The sequence below is a fragment of the Manis javanica genome, chromosome 1, assembly GCF_040802235.1.
Source record: "Manis javanica isolate MJ-LG chromosome 1, MJ_LKY, whole genome shotgun sequence".
NCBI lineage: Eukaryota > Metazoa > Chordata > Mammalia > Pholidota > Manidae > Manis > Manis javanica.
In genome coordinates this window covers 171,111,651-171,131,415 of record NC_133156.1, presented here as the reverse complement: position 1 = coordinate 171,131,415, position 19,765 = coordinate 171,111,651, and the positions used below count along the sequence as shown (strand labels likewise).

At 38.4% G+C, this 19,765-nt stretch overlaps 1 protein-coding gene across 1 annotated transcript in view; it reads right to left on the bottom strand.

The window, feature by feature from the left end:
• SUCLG1 (succinate-CoA ligase GDP/ADP-forming subunit alpha) overlaps nt 1–19,765 on the bottom strand; it is a 35,754-nt gene that overhangs the window by 6,941 nt on the left and 9,048 nt on the right. The window contains exons 3-7 of the mRNA XM_017641247.3: nt 9,582–9,698; nt 6,296–6,508; nt 6,095–6,152; nt 2,833–2,916; nt 988–1,139 (exon numbers count right to left, since the gene is read on the bottom strand). Of these exons, the coding sequence (XP_017496736.1) occupies nt 988–1,139; nt 2,833–2,916; nt 6,095–6,152; nt 6,296–6,508; nt 9,582–9,698 (624 nt within the window). The remainder of the gene's footprint in view (nt 1–987; nt 1,140–2,832; nt 2,917–6,094; nt 6,153–6,295; nt 6,509–9,581; nt 9,699–19,765) is intronic.

Below are 19,765 nucleotides of genomic sequence, written 5' to 3'. Positions count from 1 at the left end.
GCCCTTGAAATATTCCTTAAATCACACATAAATACACATTGTTCTGTATATACTACCCTGTAGAAAATATTACCAGTTCCTTTCACTCTTGATATTATTCACTATTTTTCTGTAGCATTTATTTCATTCACTCCTTAATTTCTTTCACAAACAGAGAGAAAGTTACTCCTCCCTCTTGCCTGGCCTCCTGAAGACACCTCTTGACTCATTCGCCGGCATCAGGGAAACCCTGGAAATCATCTGCATGTTTGTCACCCAGGTCTCAGCCACCAGGTCCAGAGCACACAGTTACTGAGGGGGTGCTAGCGGGTGCCAAGCTGCTTGTGCACTCCCGGACCCGCTCTCTCCCTCACCCAGAACACGGCTTCATTCCCTTAGGCTAACCGAAATTACGATACAACTCCACACTACTCTTAACGTTTATTTCTAAGGAAGAAGCAACAAGGAAAGCCTTCAAAGGACACAGATAATTAAGCTTTCTACTTGGCCTCTGAAGGGAAGTATTGCTCCACGTGGAAAGACTGAAGCTAGAGGTAGGTAGATCCTAGAAAAGGGTAAAAAGGATAGGATCTTTAAAGATCAGCTTTGAAAAAGAAAAGAATGCTTCCACCCTTTGAAATCTGGAGAAAGAACACCAATGAAAGGTGAAAATGTGAATCTACAGGTTAAGTGGGGGTTTTCAGATTCACAGCCTGAATGTTCTCCATTCAAGCAGGAGGCCAATGGGCCTACCACCAAAGTGTGACGTGATGCCCGGGGAGGACGGTTCACAGCAGAGAAGTGGACAGCATGCACTGGGCGGGAGGGAAGGAGCATCAACCCAGAAAGAATCTAAATTTTCTGAGTGGCCAGTGTGGCAGGCTCAGCCAATAAGGCTTAATTTTATCTTTCATGTTTTTTTGTAAATGTAATCTTTGGGGGGGAAACAAGCCTGTGATATTATTTAAGAACAAAAAAAGAGCTGTATTTTTCCAAACCCAAACTTACTGAATTGTGTTGCTTCAAAAACTCTCCAGCATTTTCTTCTGCATTACCACCAATTTCACCAATCAATATGATGCCTTCTGTGGCTGGGTCATTCAAAAAGATTTCAAGGCAGTCAATAAAATCTGTTCCATTAAAAGGATCACCTCCAATGCCTGAAAAAGTCAAAGAATATTAACACCAGCTGAAAATTTAGGGATGAACCATGAAAATTAGGTAAAGAAATATTGTTTCAACTGATTTCTTATTTTGCCTACCCCTCCCACCAATATTTTTAAATGTTGATCACTCTTCCACTTAACACTAAAAAAGGCACAAAGTGCTACGTTTATTTCTATTTATAATATTACACTAATGCTAAATGGTGGCTGGTTGATTTCTGATAATCACAAAGACAACCCTGTTTTTGTTTTAGTTCCTTTATCAAGTCTCTTTCCTCCCACAAAATTATTCCTAGGAAAGTCTTTTAAAATGAACATTTTAAGAAAATATTTGTTTGTGTTATAAGATTAAACATTCATCAAATTCCTTTACATGAAATGATCATCAGATGAGGCACATTGCAGAGGAATCACTCCCAAGTTCTTAGACACAAGTCCCAATGAGGGGAACCCTGACCCCTCTTCCCTTAAATCCAGAGTGACTGATGACAGCCTTACACATGGGCCTAGCTCTACTACAAGCACATAACATTTAAGAACAAGTACTTGGATAGGATTAGTAAATGTTCCCAACAGACTGGCTGCCACCTTTACTTATTTTTAAGTTATAAACTTACTGAAGGCAGGACTGGTCTCCTACTTTTCAATGTATCTCTGAAGAATGGAATTGAGGGAGGGAAGTAGCATTTATTGAGTGCCACCCATGTGTCCAGTACTATGCCTTAGCACATGCTAGACCTGCCATTTCCTAATTCTTCCAACCCCTCCATGAGATAGATGGGCATTATCACTCCCAATTTATAAATTAAAAACAGAAGCTGGAGAAGATGGAATTTTCTAACTATTCCAAACTTCTCTTATTTCAACTATTTCAAAACTTTTTCTTATTCTCCATCACACTAAGTTACCTTGTGGCTAAGATTGCACTATGTACACAGACAAACTCAACTAACATTTCCAAATTATTTTATGGATTTGGGTTCTAATGAAAATACTCCAGGGCTGTACCTATAATTATTTTAAATAAAAAGCTATTTTTGAAAGGCTTTTAAAAGGTATTCTAAGAATTTAAGGAATTGTTGTAAAAATGAGAAATCTGCCTAGCTTTTAGCAATAAATACCAAGATTATTTTATAATGTAAAAAAATGTTACTTTTAAAAGTAGGAGACAGTATGATGTGGCAAAAAGTGTTTCTGGAGAGTTCAACTTTCCTCCACACAGATTTTCCCATGAATAAAGCTAAAAATGTACAATTTTTCAGCTCAAAGGTGTCTCAGCAGATTGCTTTAAAAATGAGATAATGAATGGCAAAGAATTCAGCAACTGTGAAGCACTGGATGATAGCTTATAACAATAAGAAAATGGTAATTATAGTAACAGAAGTCCTAATATGAAGAACTATTTCTCTAGAGCAAGCTAAATAAGTGATGTTTTCAGGCATCGTGGCTCTCCAGGAGCCACTTGTCCCAGGATGTTTGCTCCTCCACACGGAAGTCAAAGCTGGACCATGAATCTTAAAAATATACAGGAGTTTCACACTGATGCAAATTATACTTGAGATTATAACATGTTTTTAATAAAATGATATCAAAACCTCTTGCAAATAATCAAAACAATAATTATTATTGTACTTATTCAATGAAGATACTGCATTCAAATGAAATGATTTTGGCAGAAATCCCTCACCAACACATAAAGACTGCCCCAATCCAACTTGTGTCGTTTGGTGAACTGCTTCGTATGTCAGGGTGCCAGATCTGGACACAATACCTCAAAGAAAAAGAATTTTAAAATATTACATTGTATTCACATGCCAGATTGTTTTAGAGTACAAGTACAAATACATATATACACGTATAATGTACAACACAAAATATAAGCATTATGTATAATAAATAGAAAGTTATATAAAATTCATCCATGATTTGTCATCCAAATCAGCAGTATCTTCATATGATGAAATAAAAAGAAAAGGCTTAAAGGAAAGCAGGGACATTTAAAAAAAGTCGACATGGGGAAAAGTACATTATTGGTTAGGGTTATTTTCATGACTATCAAAGCAATACAACAAAGGCCTAAAGTGCCTCTTCTAAGAATCTTTATGAAAGGAATAATATCAATATGAACTTGGTAGCTACAATCTTGCTTAGGTGGCAAAACATAACAGACTAGACTTACAGATACCCAACTACTAAGCCACCAAAACCTTCAGCCTGCAAGACCAGCATTAGTCACAGTGAGCAATGCTATACCTTTCCCACAACTAGTTTTCTAATAATTTTCAAACAATATATAGGCTTTAAAATTAATACAAAGATAACTGGCATATAAGGCCAAGATCCCTCTGACTTCAAGTCTACCACCTGATTTCCTATACACAATAGGCCTATGTGAAAGCACCAAGGTCCACATCTGGACAAGGTGTGTACCTGGTGGGGAATGTCATCTCTTGCAGTTCATCTGCCAGATGTCATCTCTTGCAGTTCACTTTACTTGGCTGAGCTACAGGAAAGGGAATTTATTTCATGCCACAGTCTACATATAATGGGTGGATCCCTAATCTCAATAGGTTGTGAAGTATAAATGAATAACTTGCTGTCAGAACATATTATAAAAAAATATTTTTAAAAATAGAACACAAAATGTTACACAGGCTAAAATCAGAGCACAGATTTTGGGGTGGTGAATAACCCCAGCAAATGCTTTCTTTAAAATTCTGCCTTGGACTACTTCTTAACAACTGAAAGACTCCCTTCTAACAATATGATCCCACATTAGGGAAAATAGAATTCTTGTCAGACTGGGACAAAAACCATAACCATAAGCTACTTCAACTTTATTACAGCATACTTATACATTCTTAAGCCAAGTTTTATGTTACTGTCACTATAGGCTAATGGGTACTAAGCACATGATCTGTACATAAATACCCATCTTCTCACTATGAATTCAGGTGCACATAACTTCAGATTCTCTGCACCTATCAGTCAAATTGAAAGACAAGTGTGTACCTTGGTCACTGATAGTAACTTTCAGGATGTTAGATTGCTCGTCTAGATTAATTTCACCAGACAGCAATAGCTATGTCACCCCATGATGATTGCCCATTTTATATGGAACTCTGCACTAACTCCCAGGCAAAGCATGGTCCCAGCCTACCTCTCCAGACTTGTTTCCCATTATATACCTACTCTGGTGAAATTGATTCACTCCTCAATTATTCACATATGCTCAGCTTAAAATGATGCCCTTATCTCCACCATGTGACAAAAATTCTAAGCCTTCACAGTCTATATCAACAGCTTAATGCCACGTTCTCTTTGAAGTCTTTCTTCAAGTAAGAATTCTATTTTCCTACTACCTGGTTCAGTGAGAGACCACCTATGGTGTTCAAGATTCTGTGGCAACTGTTCCCCTTGCTAGACTGTGACCTCCAAAGACTGCAGAGAAACTCCATCACACATACACTGGTGACAGAAATGTGAAAGAAACAATAGAGCCACACTGGACAACAATTTGGCAGTTTCTTAAAAAGCTAATATGCAACTATCATACAAGCCAGCAACTGCACTTTCTGGCATTCATCCCAAAGAAATGAAGACATGTTCCTACAAAAACCAGTACACAAATGTTTAACAGCAGCTTTATCTGCAATAGTCCCAAACTGGAGACAACTCAGCTATCTTTCAGTATGTAAATGGTTAAACAAACTCTGGTACATTCATGTCATGAAATACTACCCAGCAATAAAAAGGAACTACTGATACACAGAACAACCTGGATGAATCTCCAGAGAATTATGCTGCTATAACACCTAATCCTAAAAGGCTACATACTGCATGATTCCATTTATACAGCAGTCCTGAAATGACAAAATTATATAAATGGAGAACAGATTAATACTTCAAAGATTAAGAAGAGAGTGAGTATAGGAGAAAAGAGGATGTAGCTATAAAAAGCAACATAAGGGATCCAATCCATCATGGAAAAACGAAGGAAAAATTCTGTCCTGACTGCATCAATGTCAATATCCTGGTTGTGACACTGGGATCCTGCAAGATGTTATCATTGGGGGAAACTGAATAAAAGGCACACCAAGCTCTGTCTATATCATTTCTTACAACTGTATATGAATTCATAATTACCTAAATATAAAAAGTTTAATTAAAATACAACTTTTTTAAAGGATAAAGGGATCAGTTATCTCACCTATGGTTGCTTTTTGGGTTTATAAGCACCTCAGAAAGCAGGGTAGTGATCAGAAAGGCAACTCAGCACAGAGTACTCCTCCCAGGCTCACCTCAAGTCAATAGCAGTAGCTGTTCAAAGCAGACTGAAAAGTATAAAGGGTACTCAAATATTTATAGAGCGTCAGTAACCATGTGGGCCATTAGGCTCCCACAGAACTCAAACGGTCTAGGAACTCTGTGCCATCTCCTCATAGAAGAACTTGGTATGTACCTACTGACAGTGGAGCTGACAGCTCTAAGAGACTGAAGTAATAAAGAAAATAAAGGTTACCTTTAACTCAGTCCAATAAAGTACACAACTGATGTTTACCCACTGTATTGAGTATCCTTATTTAATATCAATAGTCATGGTCCAGATAGAAAAAATACTGTAACCATTTATTATGGTGGAGAAATAGCATAGCTTAGGGAAAGTTAGGTATGAAGAATCTAAAAACAGGCATAATGGCCGAAAAAGAAAAGATGTTAAACTCCTCCCCTGAGCCAAAATACCTTTACTGATTCTGCAGAATTAGTACTGCTTCTCAAACTCATTCAATTCAGGATATAGAATCCATTCACTACAAAACTCCCCTGATAAGTAAGTTCCACTTAAGTTAATGAAAATGAATTAGATTTGCACAGTCACAAATTCTCTTTGTGCATTTTGAGCTTAAGGCAAAGAATTTTTTTTTTAATCTAGAAGAATCTGTACTCACCAACTCTTCCTTTCTTGTGAATATGGCCAGGCATGATGCCAATTTTGCATTCTCCAGGCTGAAGGGAAGTAAATCATAGTTTCAGAAAGTGAAAAGAAAACCCTGTACCTCACAGGTCAAAACACAAATACAAGTGGACCAATTCGTGAGTAGTCAGCCTTGTGAGAGGCTCAATCTGGGCCTGTTGTTTTTTACACTTACATTGATGACTCCAGGGCAGTTTGGCCCAATCAGCCTCGTCTTCCCCTGGCGCAGTAGTCTGTGCTTGACCCGCACCATGTCCTGCTGCGGGATGCCTTCAGTGATGCACACGACCAGGGGCACTTCTGCCTCGATGGCCTCAGTAATGGCGGCAGCGGCAAAAGGAGGAGGGACGTAAATGACGGAAGCCGTTGCTCCCGTCTGTTCTTTAGCCTGAAACAGGAACCATGAAGCACTTCACTGCTGGGCAAGTCATAAACAGTGTGAAATGAACTCAATAACTCAATACTATGATTTTAATAATGGTTTGGGGTCAGGAAAGACCACCACCAGGAGACACCGGATGTCTTCATTCTGCCCATTACCAAGGTCACTGTGCTGTCAGAAAAGAGCAGAACCAAGTGTGGCCTCCTCTCTGCCCACCGGGAATACCACTCTGAACCAGAAGCTTCTGTGACATCCCATTCTCTCAGGCAGCAGCTGGCCCTAAACCTGAAAACACTGCCTGATTGGCATTTGCGTCCCCCATTCCTGTGACCATGTTTACTTTTGTTCCGTTAGAAGACACTGTATCACCTCTTCAGTACCAAAGACCGTACACTTCCCTAGGAGAAGAAGGACTAGTAAGCCCCTGAGCCTCAGAACTGGCTCTCCAATTTCTGTTTAAAAACACATCATACTTGGTAAATACTACCAAGGGACAGTAAAAATGAGGTGGCTTTTATGCTGACAATTTGTATTCTAAATGCACGTTGATAAGAAATAAACTAAAATACACATGCATAAATAGCCATAGAATAAGAATGTGGGTCTTATTAGTCTTACTACTATCTGAAAAAAATAGGGTCTCCTCTACATCATCCCTCACAATGCAAAGCACTTAAAGACCATCAATTTGTCCTTTTCTCTGTGGTCTTTACATACTCACTATGTATTATCAATATAGATGTATCCTTCTACCCACCTCTACCTGTGGTCATGTCTCTTCTGCTGAAATGGAAGCTCTCTGAAGACAGAGACTGTCAGTGATCTCTGACTCTCCAAGAGTGACAGCACCCATTCCATGAGAGGCCCGTGAGAGTGCTCTATGCAGGTCTCAGTTAAGGCTTCACTGCAACCCTGCATGTTTAGTATCCCCACCCACAAATCAAGATACTGAGGTCAAGAGATATTAAATACCTTGCAGGAGGTTACACAACTAGGAAGTAAGTGGCAGAGCCAAGGTTGAAACCTACATATATCTGATTCCAAGTGTCTGTTCTTTTCAGTTATAGCAGACTGCCTCCTTTAAATATTAAAATGTAAATTTATCAAGATAGAAATCAAAACCTTTTGGAAGGCTGTGCATGGGATTCTATAATGGATATAATACTAAGCTACAGAAAGGTACAATTAGAAGGGGCAGAAATGAAAAACAGCATCTTCAAGAATGATTCCTGAATGATCCCCCCATCCCCAGAGACCAAGGCACTTTCTTTGCTGCATCCCTAATAAAAACAGTTGCAGAAGAACAAAGTCAAAGGATACTGAGATTATCCACATATGATGCCAGGGGTTAAAAATAATTTTTTAAAAACTCTGTTGAAGGTAGTAATCGAGAAGGGGAAATGAAAGAACTAAAAACTAGATTGGAACCAAAAAAAGTCAGGCCACAGGCATGTATGTACTTTATGGAAAATATGTCTCACAGTTTTCTACCTCTTAGGGCTACAAATACCATCAGAAACTGGATTGTGCCAACAGGGTCTATGTAATTAGCAAGTAATACTGGATGAAAGGTATTTATTCCTATACAGCTCTTTGTAGAAGCTGAACAAGAAATAAACAGTATCTGCCAAAGAGCTTAGAGAATATTCCAGATGTTGTATCTATGTGTATCACCATGAATAATAAATGAATTGCTTAGCAACAAAAATTTTCTTTAAAAGAAAGCAAAAAAGGCTCATGACAAAAGTCAAATTTACCTAGAAGAATTATGAAAACAGCTCCTCTACCTTTTGAGGTCACGAGGTTATCCATTAGATAATAAAGGGGTGTAGGGGAGGAGCAAAATATTTAAAACAAAGAAGAGTTTCAATGATTCTTCTATAAAACATATCATTTTTAACATTTTTTTTCTCTTAAAACACAATACACTTAAAACACACACATACACATATAACATTCTGTTTTCAAGTCTAAAATAAAATATAAATTCCAAACTTGAATATTTGGTTTATCCTATATTTTAGGGTTAAGAATACAAATTAACTTCCATTTGAAATTAGTACTCCAAAAAGAAATTAAGTCTATAAACTTGCACTTCAAAAAAATGCAATACTTTAAAACATTCCTTAAAATTATGTTTAAGAGCAGGGGAGGTATGCTTTTTATTAATACACCATTCTCAAGTACTAAGTTTATTTTATAAATTTTTTTTATTAAATAGCCAAGACTTTGTACTGTAGTTCTTTCACAATACTATTATTTGTGTATATATTCATGTAAGTGCAGAAAGGTAATGAAAGAATACACTGCTTAAATTAGCTCTCTATAAAGGCAAAAATCAAAGACAGGGAAACACTACACTACACTATTTAACTTTACATACTTTTATATCATCTCAATTTTCATAGTAAGGACATACTAGTTTCGTAACAGAATGAAAGTTTGGTTTAAAATAATTTTTTAAGTACTAAGAACTAAGCAGTTTGGGCAAGAGACTAGGACTCTGATTTGTCAATCTGACTCTACCGCTCAGTTTTTTCACAGCACACCACACTACCTGCTCTGAGCTGTGCTAAATCTGCAACTTATCAGCTGAGACTATGGCCAGGACCCTTAACCTCTCTGTACCTGCAGTATCCTTGCTTCAAAATGGGGATGCCAGCAGCACCTACCTCAGAAGGCTGTGGTGAGGCCTGAATGAGGGAATGTGTATGAGGCACCTAGCATTCTCAGTAAGGGTTAGGGGGTGGAGGCTGACATGGGCACTAGTAACATCCTGGAAGAAGAAAGGCTAAGGAAAGAAGAGGAAGCCAAATAAAAGCCAAGCCACAGCACCTCTCCCTTAATAGCTGACGTGTGCCTATAAACACAAGGATGCAGGCTATGAGAACATATCCTCAGCCCACATGACCAAAGTGAACCCACTGGTTTTCACTACAATTCCCATTTCTCTACATGACTGGATTTTAAAATAGCAAGTGATTCTTCCAGAAGGGACACAATCAAGATCTCTACTAAACTATGCTGTGCCTCTCCTGCTTTTCTTCTCATTTCTTAGAAACTCAGTACCATTAATTACCTCCTTCACAGTATTAAAGACTGGTAAGCCCAGATGCGTCTGGCCTCCTTTCCCGGGAGTGGTTCCTCCGACAAGTTTGGTGCCATATTCCAATGCCTGCTGGCTGTGAAAGGTGCCCTGAGGGGTACAAGCACAAGACTCATGAGAAAAGGCAGGCTGGGAAGGCTAGAGGCAACCTTCAGCAACCTGGAAAAGAACAAAGAGGTTAAACTATTTCCGAGTAGAAGAGTAACATACATCCAGCATTCTCACCAACTTACTAAACACAGCTTTGACCCTTGAAGCAAAACAGGCCTCCACAAAACCAAGAGCTGCTTTTTTAAAAAGGGGCTCTTTTACTCTATTTTCAAATTTGGCTGGTAATCAGAAACACCCTAGCATTTATTTCAAAGAACAACTCTTTTTACTGTTCCTCAACTCCCGATGTCCTCACACCCCTCTCCCACTCAGTTTGAAAGCCATGGCCAGTCACTATGGTCACCCAACAACCTCGGCTCCCCCCTCTCTCTCCCTTCAACTTCCACCTCTGGCAGAATCAGGATCCTGGTTAAGACTCACATGTGCAACCAAACAGTAGCTGGAGAAAAAACAAAATCATGCTAACTGGTCTCACTTTAAATTACTGCTAAACTTAAGTGAGCTTTTAATGCTGCCCAGCTAATGCCCCCTATCTCCCTATCCATTCACATTCACTCTCCCTCTTCAGCCTTGGCACTACAGACATTTTGGTGACACTGATTCATTGTCATGGGAGGTTGTCCTGTGCTCTGTACAGTGCTTCGCAGAACCCTGGCCTCTACTCGGTAGAGCCAATACCACACCCTCCTCCCCACCCCAGTCAGTTGTTGTGACAACCAAAAATGTTTCCAGGAATGGCGAGATTCTTTGTCACTAGGCTTCTGGAGCTCTACCTCTCCTGGTTTTCCTCTTCTCTTTTTCTTTCTCCTTAGACTTTTCTTTTTCATCTAAATGCATGCCTTTGGTCATCGCATCTCTTATCGTGCAATAAATATCATCTGTATGGCAACCCCTCCCCCACATACAAAGATACCCACCACACACACACACCATCAAGCCCAGACCATAGCCTTGAACACCATACTCACACTGTCCACCTGACATATCCACGTGTAGAACCAAACAGGAATCTCAAACTTAATGTGACTAGAAATGAGTTCCTGATCACTCCCCTCTCGAGTCTACCCCATCTCAGTTAATGACAACTCCATTCCTGACAGATATTCAGATCAGAAGTACTGAAGTCATTCTTGATTATTCTTTCTCTTACAGCTCATATCAGATAGATTAGTAAATCTTACTGCCCTACTTAGAAATATAATTAACAACGTCTCACCCCTTCTATTGACACCATCTTGATCTAAGTCACTGTCAGCTATTGACAGGATATTGACCTTGCTCCCTTTCAATCTATTCTCAACACAGCAGCCAGAGTAACTGTGTTAAAACATAAGGAAGATCGTGTCATGGCTGGATCAAACACTCCAATGGTTTTCCATCTCATTTGCAGTAAAAGCCAACCTCCTTCCATTGGCCTACAAATCAATATCCGACCTGCCTCCTCCCATCAGACCCCTGACCTCACTACTGTTCTCCCATTGCACATTTCATCCCAGTCACGCCAGCCCTGCAGCTTCCACACACAACAGGCACATTCCTGCCCCATGGCCTCACTGTCCCCTCTGCCTGGAATACATTTCCCCTAGATATCCACCTGTTTTGTTCCCACATCTCCTTTAGATCTTGACTCAGAGGTCAGGCTTCCCCAAACCACCTCATATAAACCCCTGCCTTCCCCCACCTGAGTCACCACAACTCCACATGCATACACACACTTCTCCTTTCTCTGTTTATTTGCCTGTAACATTCATACTTTCTTCACACCACATAATTTACCCACTGATTTTGCTGATGTGTCTCTTCCCCAACCCTCTGATTAAAATGTAAATTCTGTGAAGGCAGCAATTTCTGTCTTTGTTTACTGAAAGGTGGCACCTAAATCGACATACATACAGTAGGCATTCAGTAAGTAGTTGTTGAAAATTGAATGGATCTATGTGGTCACGACACAGGGGCCTAAAACTACTGACCCAACTATTTAAGTTCTATGAAAGGTATAAAAACTGGGACCTTAAAAGGGACTTCAGAAATTTCCTGATTCAATTTCCTCATTTTTCAAAAGAGGACACTTAGTCCCAAACATGTTACTGACTTGTCCAAAGTCGGACATGGAATTTTGGGAAGAGCCACCATCTAGTGCTTTCTTTTTAAGCAACGCTATTCAAAGTGTAGTCTGTAGCCTCTTACTGGTCTGCAGTGAGATAAATACAAAAAGAAAAAGAAAAAAGAAAAAAAAAGAATGAAAAAATAAGAAAAGAAAAACTTAATAAAAATAAATGAAAGTGGGAATGTTTGCAAACGTTTATAGCAATACATTGTTGTGACTTTTACTGTATTTTGCAAACAATACTGACAGGAAGTTAAAAACAAACACATAGCTAAACTGGTCTTTCACTCCAGATAGCCTGAGAAGCACTGCCTTAGATTACTACATTGTTAGATAAATTCAAATAGACCAATTTTTTTAGTCCTAAGATAGAGCTATGCAGGGATAACATTTCCTGTTTAATAAGCTTATTTTTCTTAGTTTTCCCATTATCACCATCCAGTGCACAGCTAAGAATAGGAATAGTATGAGCAGCCCATGAAAGCCAGTACAAGAAATTCCACCCATTAGTAATCTGCATTAATGGACTCCAGTCTGAAATACAAATATTCCTCATTCATATGTGGAACAATGTACACCCTGAAAAAAAAAAGAACTAATGAGAGAACATGCAAATTTCCTATGAAGATAAATTCTAAACTTCAGACCTCATTATTACATCTATAATAATAGAATCTTAAACAACAAATCTGAGACAATTAAGGCTACCAATTACTTAAAAAAGAAAAAAGTGAGTGAAAAACATAATTGCAGGGAACTGATAGACACTGAAACCAACCTTGGCTTTCAATTTTTAGGCAAACCATCACCTAATTTAGGAAACAGAGACAGTTCAAAATAGTGCTTACACCATAGACAATGATTCTTAAAATAAAAGCTCAGAGGTTAAAGTGTCATAGGATCATACAAAGTTCAATAAGCAGAAAACCAAAATCATACATAATAAACTAAGTGTAGAATTTGGGTTAGTCAAATATTTGATTATATGCTAACAAAATTAATATATAACGAAAAAGGAACTGAATATGATTTTAATTGGCAGAGGGTTGGTGATAAACCGTACTTCAAATCTTAGCATCAAGTTTCTTTAAAATGTATATATGTGGAAAAGATATTCATAAAATATATGACTATCAGAGAAAGCAGACCAATTTTACCTATGAACAATATCCACAGTTTGGGGTGCTTTTTTGTTGGTGGTGGATTTTTTTTCTTTTAAAGATAGTAAAGGGAGAAAGAGAAAGGTCCACTGCAACTCACATTTCTGTGCCCAGTTATTTGAGAAAAAAGTTAAAAAGCAAAAAGGGCATTTTACATGAAACAGCCTTCTAACCAAATTCATTAGGAAAAAGCAACTATAATTTTAAAGCAATATTAAGTATTTTAAAAACAAAAATTATAGAAATTTAGATATTTTGGTACCATCCTCCAGATCAGGGGCTACAAACTATGGCCTGAGGAATTTGGGCTGCCACTGGTTTTATAAATCAAGTTTTACTGGGATACACCACGCCCATGCACTGAGATGTTGTCTGTGGCGGCTTTTGCTGTTACAATGCCATTGAGCAGCTCTAACAGAGACTACACCACCCCCTAAACCTGAAATGTTTACAAGCAGATCCTTTATAGAATAAACTTGCAGACTTCTGCCCTAGATTACCAAAATACAGCAGAATGGATATGACAATTCTTTTACAGAAAAATCATTAACTTTTAAATTACAAAAAAAAAAATTCCTGAACTGCTTTTATCTCAACACAGGTCCTTGAATAATGACGAGAGGGATACTTTGGATTAAGACTCCTGAATACAACTGATTTGGTAGTACTCCTTTGTTTTAAAAAAACATCTGTGCCTCTACTATGGCAGAACTATAAATTTGTATGAATGTTTTAAGGGGCCACTTAGCATTAGCTGTTAAAATTTTAAATACACAGAACCTTTGACACTCAATTTCACTTTTATGAATTTATTTTACAGACACACAGATATACAATATATATTATATACTGCATTTTTATGTACCATTCTATGGAATAAACTGTAAAATGAACATTATATAAGGATACATTTGTTTGTATGGGCAAAGAAAGTATCTGGTAGGGTACATGTCAACCCAAGAGAAGAAATTCCAGGAAAGTAGAATGGTAGAAATGACGGAAAGAAGATTCTTAAGATGCTTTTTTATTTTATTTTTCTTATTTTGATATCATTAATATACAATTACATGAGCAACATTATGGTTACGAGACTCCCCTCATTATCAAGTCCCCATCACATACCCCATTACAGTCACTGTCCATCATTGTAGTAAGATGTTGTAGAATCACTATTGTCTTCTCTGTGTTATACTGCCTTCCCCATGCCCCACCCCTGGTACATTATGTGTGCTAATTGTAATGCCCCTTTTTCCCCTTATCCCTCCTTTCCCACCCATCCTCCCCAGTTCCTTTCCCTTTTCTGTTAGTCCATTCTTGGGTTCTGTGAGTCTGCTGCTGTTTTGTTCCTTCAGTTTTTTATTTGTTCTTATACTCCACAGATGAGTGAAATTATTGGATACTTGTCTTTCTCTGCCTGGCTTATTTCACTGAGCATAATACCCTCTAGCTCCATCCATGTTGTTGCAAATGGTAGGATTTGTTTTCATCCTATGGCTGAATAATATCCCATTGTATATGTACCACATCTTCTTTATCCACTCATCTAATGAAGGACACTTAGGTTCCTTCCATTTCATGGCAGTTGTAAATAGTACTGCGATAAACATAGGGGTGCATATGTCTTTTTCAAACTGGGCCTGCATTCTTAGGGTAAATTCCTAGGAGTGGAATTCCTGGGTCAAATGGTATTTCTATTTTGAGCTTTTTGAGGAACTTCCATACTGCTTTCCACAGTGGTTGAAATAATTTACATTCCCACCAGCAGTGTATGGGGGTTCCCCTTTCTCCACATCCTTGCCAACATTTGTTGTTAGTCTTTTGGATGTTGGCCATCCTAACTGGTGTGAGGTGATATCTCATTGTGGTTTTAATTTGCATTTCTCTGATATCAGCGATGTGGAGCATCTTTTCATGTGCCCATTAGCCATCTGAATTTCTTCTTTGAAGAAGTGTCTGTTCAGATCCTCTGGCCATTTTTTAATTGGATTATTTGCTTTTTGTTTGTTGAGGTGCATGAGCTCTTTATATATTTGAGATGTCAACCCGTTATCAGATATGTCATTTATGAATATATTCTCCCATACTGTATGATGCCTTTTTGTTATACTGATGGTGTCCTTTGCTGTACAGAAGCTTTTTACTTTGATATAGTCCCACTTGTTCATTTTTGCTTTTGTTTCCCTTGCCCGGGGAGATATGTTCATGAAGAAGTTGCTCATGTTTATGTCCAAGAGAGTTTTGCCTGTTTTCTTCTGAGAGTTTTATGGTTTCATGACTTACTTTCAGGTCTTTTATCCATTTCGAGTTTACTTTTGTGTGTGGAGATAGGCAGTAATCCAGTTTCATTCTCTTACATGTAGCTGTCCTGTTTTGTCAACACCAGCTGCTGAAGAGGCTGTCATTTCCCCATTGTATGTCCATGGCTCCTACATCATATATTAATTGACCATATATGCTTGGGTTAATATCTGGACTCTCTTCGCTATTCCTCTGGTCTATGGGCCTGTTCTTGTGCCAGTACCAAATTGTCTTCCTTACTGTGGCTTTGTCGTAGAGCTTGAAGTTGGGAACCGAGATCCCCCCTGCTTTATTCTTCCTTCTCAGGATTGCTTTGGCTATTCGGGGTCTTTCATGGTTCCATATGAATTTTAGAACAATTTGTTCCAGTTAATTGAAGAATGCTGTAGGTATTTTGATAGGGATTGCATTGAATCTGTATATTGCATTAGGCAGGATGGCCATTTTAACAATATTAATTTTTCCTACCCAAGAGGATGGGATGCATTTCCATTTATTAGTGTCCTCTAATTTCTCTTAAGAGTGTCCTGTAGTTTTCAGGGTATAGGTCTTTCACTTCCTTGGTTAGGTTTATTCCTAGGTATTTTATTCTTTTTGATGCAATTGTGAATGGAATTGTTTTCTTGATGTCTATTTCTGCTAGTTCATTGTTAGTGTATAGGAATGCAACAGATTTCTGTGTATTAATTTTGTATCCTGCAACTTTGTTGAATTCAGATATTAGTTCTAGTAGTTTGGGAGTAGGTTCTTTAGGGTTTCTTTATGTAAAATATCATGTCATCTGCAAACAGTGACAGTTTGGCTTCTTCCTTACCAATCTGGATGCCTTTTATTTTTTTCTGTTGTCTTATTGCCATGGCTAAACCTCCAGTACTATGCTGAATAAAAGCAGGGAAAGTGGGGATCCTTGTCTTGTTCCCAATCTTAGGGGAAAAACTTTCATCTTCTCCCTGTTAAGGAAAATGTTGACTGTGGGTTTGTCGTGTATGGCCTTTATTATGTTGAGGTACTTGCCCTGTATACCCATTTTGTTGAGAGTTTTTATCACGAATGGATGTTGAATTTTGTCAAAAGCTTTTTCAGCATCTGTGGAGATGATCATGTGGTTTTTGTCCTTCTTTTTGTTGACGTGGTGAATGATGTTGATGGATTTTTGAATGTTGTACCATCCTTGCATCCCTGGGATGAATCCCACTTGATCATGATGTATGATCCTCTTGATGTATTTTTGAATTCAGTTTGCTAATATTTTGTTGAGTATTTGCATCTATGTTCATCAGGGATATTGGTCTGTAGTTTTCTTTTTTTGTGGTGTCTTTGCCTGGTTTTGGTATTAGAGTGATGCTGGCTTCATAGAATGAGTTTGAAAGTATTTCCTCCTCTTCTATTTTTTGGAAAACTTTAAGGAGAATGGGTATTATGTCTTCTCTAAATGCCTGATAAAATTCAGTAATGAATCCATTTGGTCCAGAAGTTTTGTTCTTGGGTAGGTTTTTGATTAATGATTCAACTTCGTTGCTGGTAATTGGTCTGTTTAGATTTTCTGTTTTTTCCTTGATTAGTCTTGGAAGGTTGTATTTTTCTAGAAAGCTTCCATTTCTTCTAGGTTATCCAGTTTATTAGCATATAGATTTTCATAGTATTTTTTAATAATTCTTTGTATTTCTGTGGTGTCCATCGTGATTTTTTCCTTTCTCATTTCTGATTCTGTTTATGTGTATGGATTCTCTTTTTCTCTTAATAAGTCTGGCTAGGGGCTTATCTATTTTGTTTATCTTCTCAAAGAACCAGCTCTTGGTTTCATTGATTTTTTTCTATTGTTTTATTCTTCTCAATTTTACTTATTTCTTCTCTGATTTTTATTATGTCCCTCCTTCTGCTGACTTTGGGCCTCATTTGTTCTTCTTTTTCCAGTTTCAATAATTGTGAATTTAGACTATTCATTTGGGATTCTTCTTTCTTCTTTAAATAGGCCTGAATTGCTATATACTTTCCTCTTAGAACTGCCTTAGCTGTGTCCCGCAGAAGTTGGGACATAGTGATGTTGTTTTCATTTGTCTCTAGATATTGCTTGACCTCTGTTTTAATTTGGTCATTGATCCACTGATTATTTAGGAGCATGTTGTTAAGCCTCCATGTGTTTGTGTGCCTTTTCATTTTCTTTGTACAATTTATTTCTAGTTTTATACCTTCGTGATCTGAGAAGTTGGTTGGTAGAATTTCAATCTTTTTGAATTTACTGAGGCTCTTTTTGCAGCCTAGTATGTGGTCTGTTCTGTGCACTTGAGAAGAATGTGTATCCTGCTGTTGGGTGTAAAGTTCTGTAGATGTCAGTTAGATCCATCTGTTCTAATGTGTTGTTCAGTGCCTCTGTGTCCTTATTTTCTGTCTGGTTGATCTGTCCTTTGGAGTGAGTGGTGTGTTGAAGTCTAAAATGAATGCATTGCATTCTATTTCCTCCTTTAATTCTGTTAGTATTTGTTTCACATATGTAGGTGTTCCTGTGTTAGGGGCATAAGTATTTATAATGGTTATATCCTCTTGTTGGACTGACCCATTTATCATTATGTATGTCCTACTTTGTCTCTTATTACTTTCTTTATTTTGAAGTCTATTTTGTCTGATACAAGTACTGCAACACCTGCTTTTTTCTCCCTACTGTTTGCAAGAAATATCTTTTTCCATCCTTTCACTTTTAGTCTTTGGGTTGGAGGTGAGTCTCTTGTAGGCAGCATACAGATGGGTCTTGCTGTTTTATCCATTCTATTACTCTCTTTCTTTTGATTGGTGCATTCAGTCCATTTACATTTAGGGTGATTGTCGATAGATATGTTCTTATTGTCATTGCAGGCTTTGGATTTGTGGTTACCAAAGGTTCAAGGGTAGCTTTTTTACTATCTTACCATCTAACTTAACTCACTTATTTTGCTATTATTAACACAGTCTGATGATTCTTTTTTTCTCTCCCTTCTTTTTCTTCCTCCTCCATTCTTTATATGTTAGGTGTTTTATTCTGCACACTTTGTGTTTCCCTTGACTGATTTTGTGGATAGCTGATTTTATTTTGCGTTTAGTTAGTATTTGGTTGGTCTACTTTCTTTGCTATGGTTTTATTTTCTCTGGTGACAGCTATTTAGCCTTAGGAGCACTTCCATATAGAGCAGTCCCTTTAAAATACACTGTACAAGTCATTTGTGGGAGGTAAATTCCCTCAACTTTTGCTTATCTGGGAATTGTTAGTCCCTCCTTCAAATTTAAATGATAATCTTGCAGGATACAGTATTATTGGCTCGAGGCCCTTCTGTTTCATTGCATTGAATATATCATGCCATTCCCTTCTGGCTTGTAAGGTTTCTGCTGAGAAGTCTGATAACCTGTTGAATTTTCCTTTGTAGGTGATCTTTTTTCTCTCTCTGGCTGCTTTGAATACTCTATTCTTGTCTTTGATCTTTGCCATTTAAATTATTATATGTCTTGGTGTTGTCCTCCTTGGGTCCCTTGTGTTGGGAGGTCTGTGGATTTCCATTGTCTGAGAGACTTCTTCCTTCCCCAGATTGGGGAAGTTTTCAGCAATTATTTCTTCAAAGACACTTTCTATCCCTTTTTCTCTTTCTTCTTCTTCTGGTACCCCTATAGTGCAAATATTGTTCCATCTGGATTGGTCACACAGTTCTCTCAATATTCTTTCATTCCTAAAGATCCTTTTATCTCTCTCTGCCTCAGCTTCTGTGTGTTCCTGTTCTCTGATTTCTATTCCATTAACAGTCCTCTTCCACCTCATCCAGTCTGCTCTTAAATCCTTCCATTGTTTGTTTCATTTGTTTTCTCCCTCTGTAATTCATTCCCTAGCTCTTGCATATTTCTCTGTAGCTCCATCAGCATGCTTATGAGTTTTATTTTGAATTCTTTTTCAGGAAGATTGGTGTTTTTGGTCTCTCTCTGGTGTTTGAGGGATTTTGGACTGAACAAGGTTCTTCTGCCTTTTCAGAGCAATGGGAGTGGTCACCAGCGAGTGGTAACCAGTGTCAGCTGGTAAAACAAAGTCCCTTCCAGTCTGCTTGTCACCTTGACTGTCTCTGTTGCCTGTGCCAGTCAACCACACACAGGGAGCAGCCTCTGGATTAATCCCCTGAGCTGCCATGGGCGGGGCGACCCTTGGGATGGCCTAGAGCACTGGTGGGGGTCACAGGCAAGCAGCGTGTGTTCTCCCATGAGAATGGCGCCCCATCATGCTTCCCAAACTCAGTGCCAGTCTCTGCTGCCTGTACTGGGTAACAGCACAAGGGGAGCAGCCTCTGGGTTAATTCCCTGAGCTGCCATTGGCACGGCGGCCCTTGGGATGGCCTAGGGCACTGGCAGGGGTCACAGGTGAGCAGCGTGTGCCCACAGCAAGAATAGAGCCCCTTCGTGCTTCCTGGACTCTGCGCCAGTTTGCTCTGTGCCAATCAACCAGGCACAGGGGGAAGCCTCTGGATTAATCC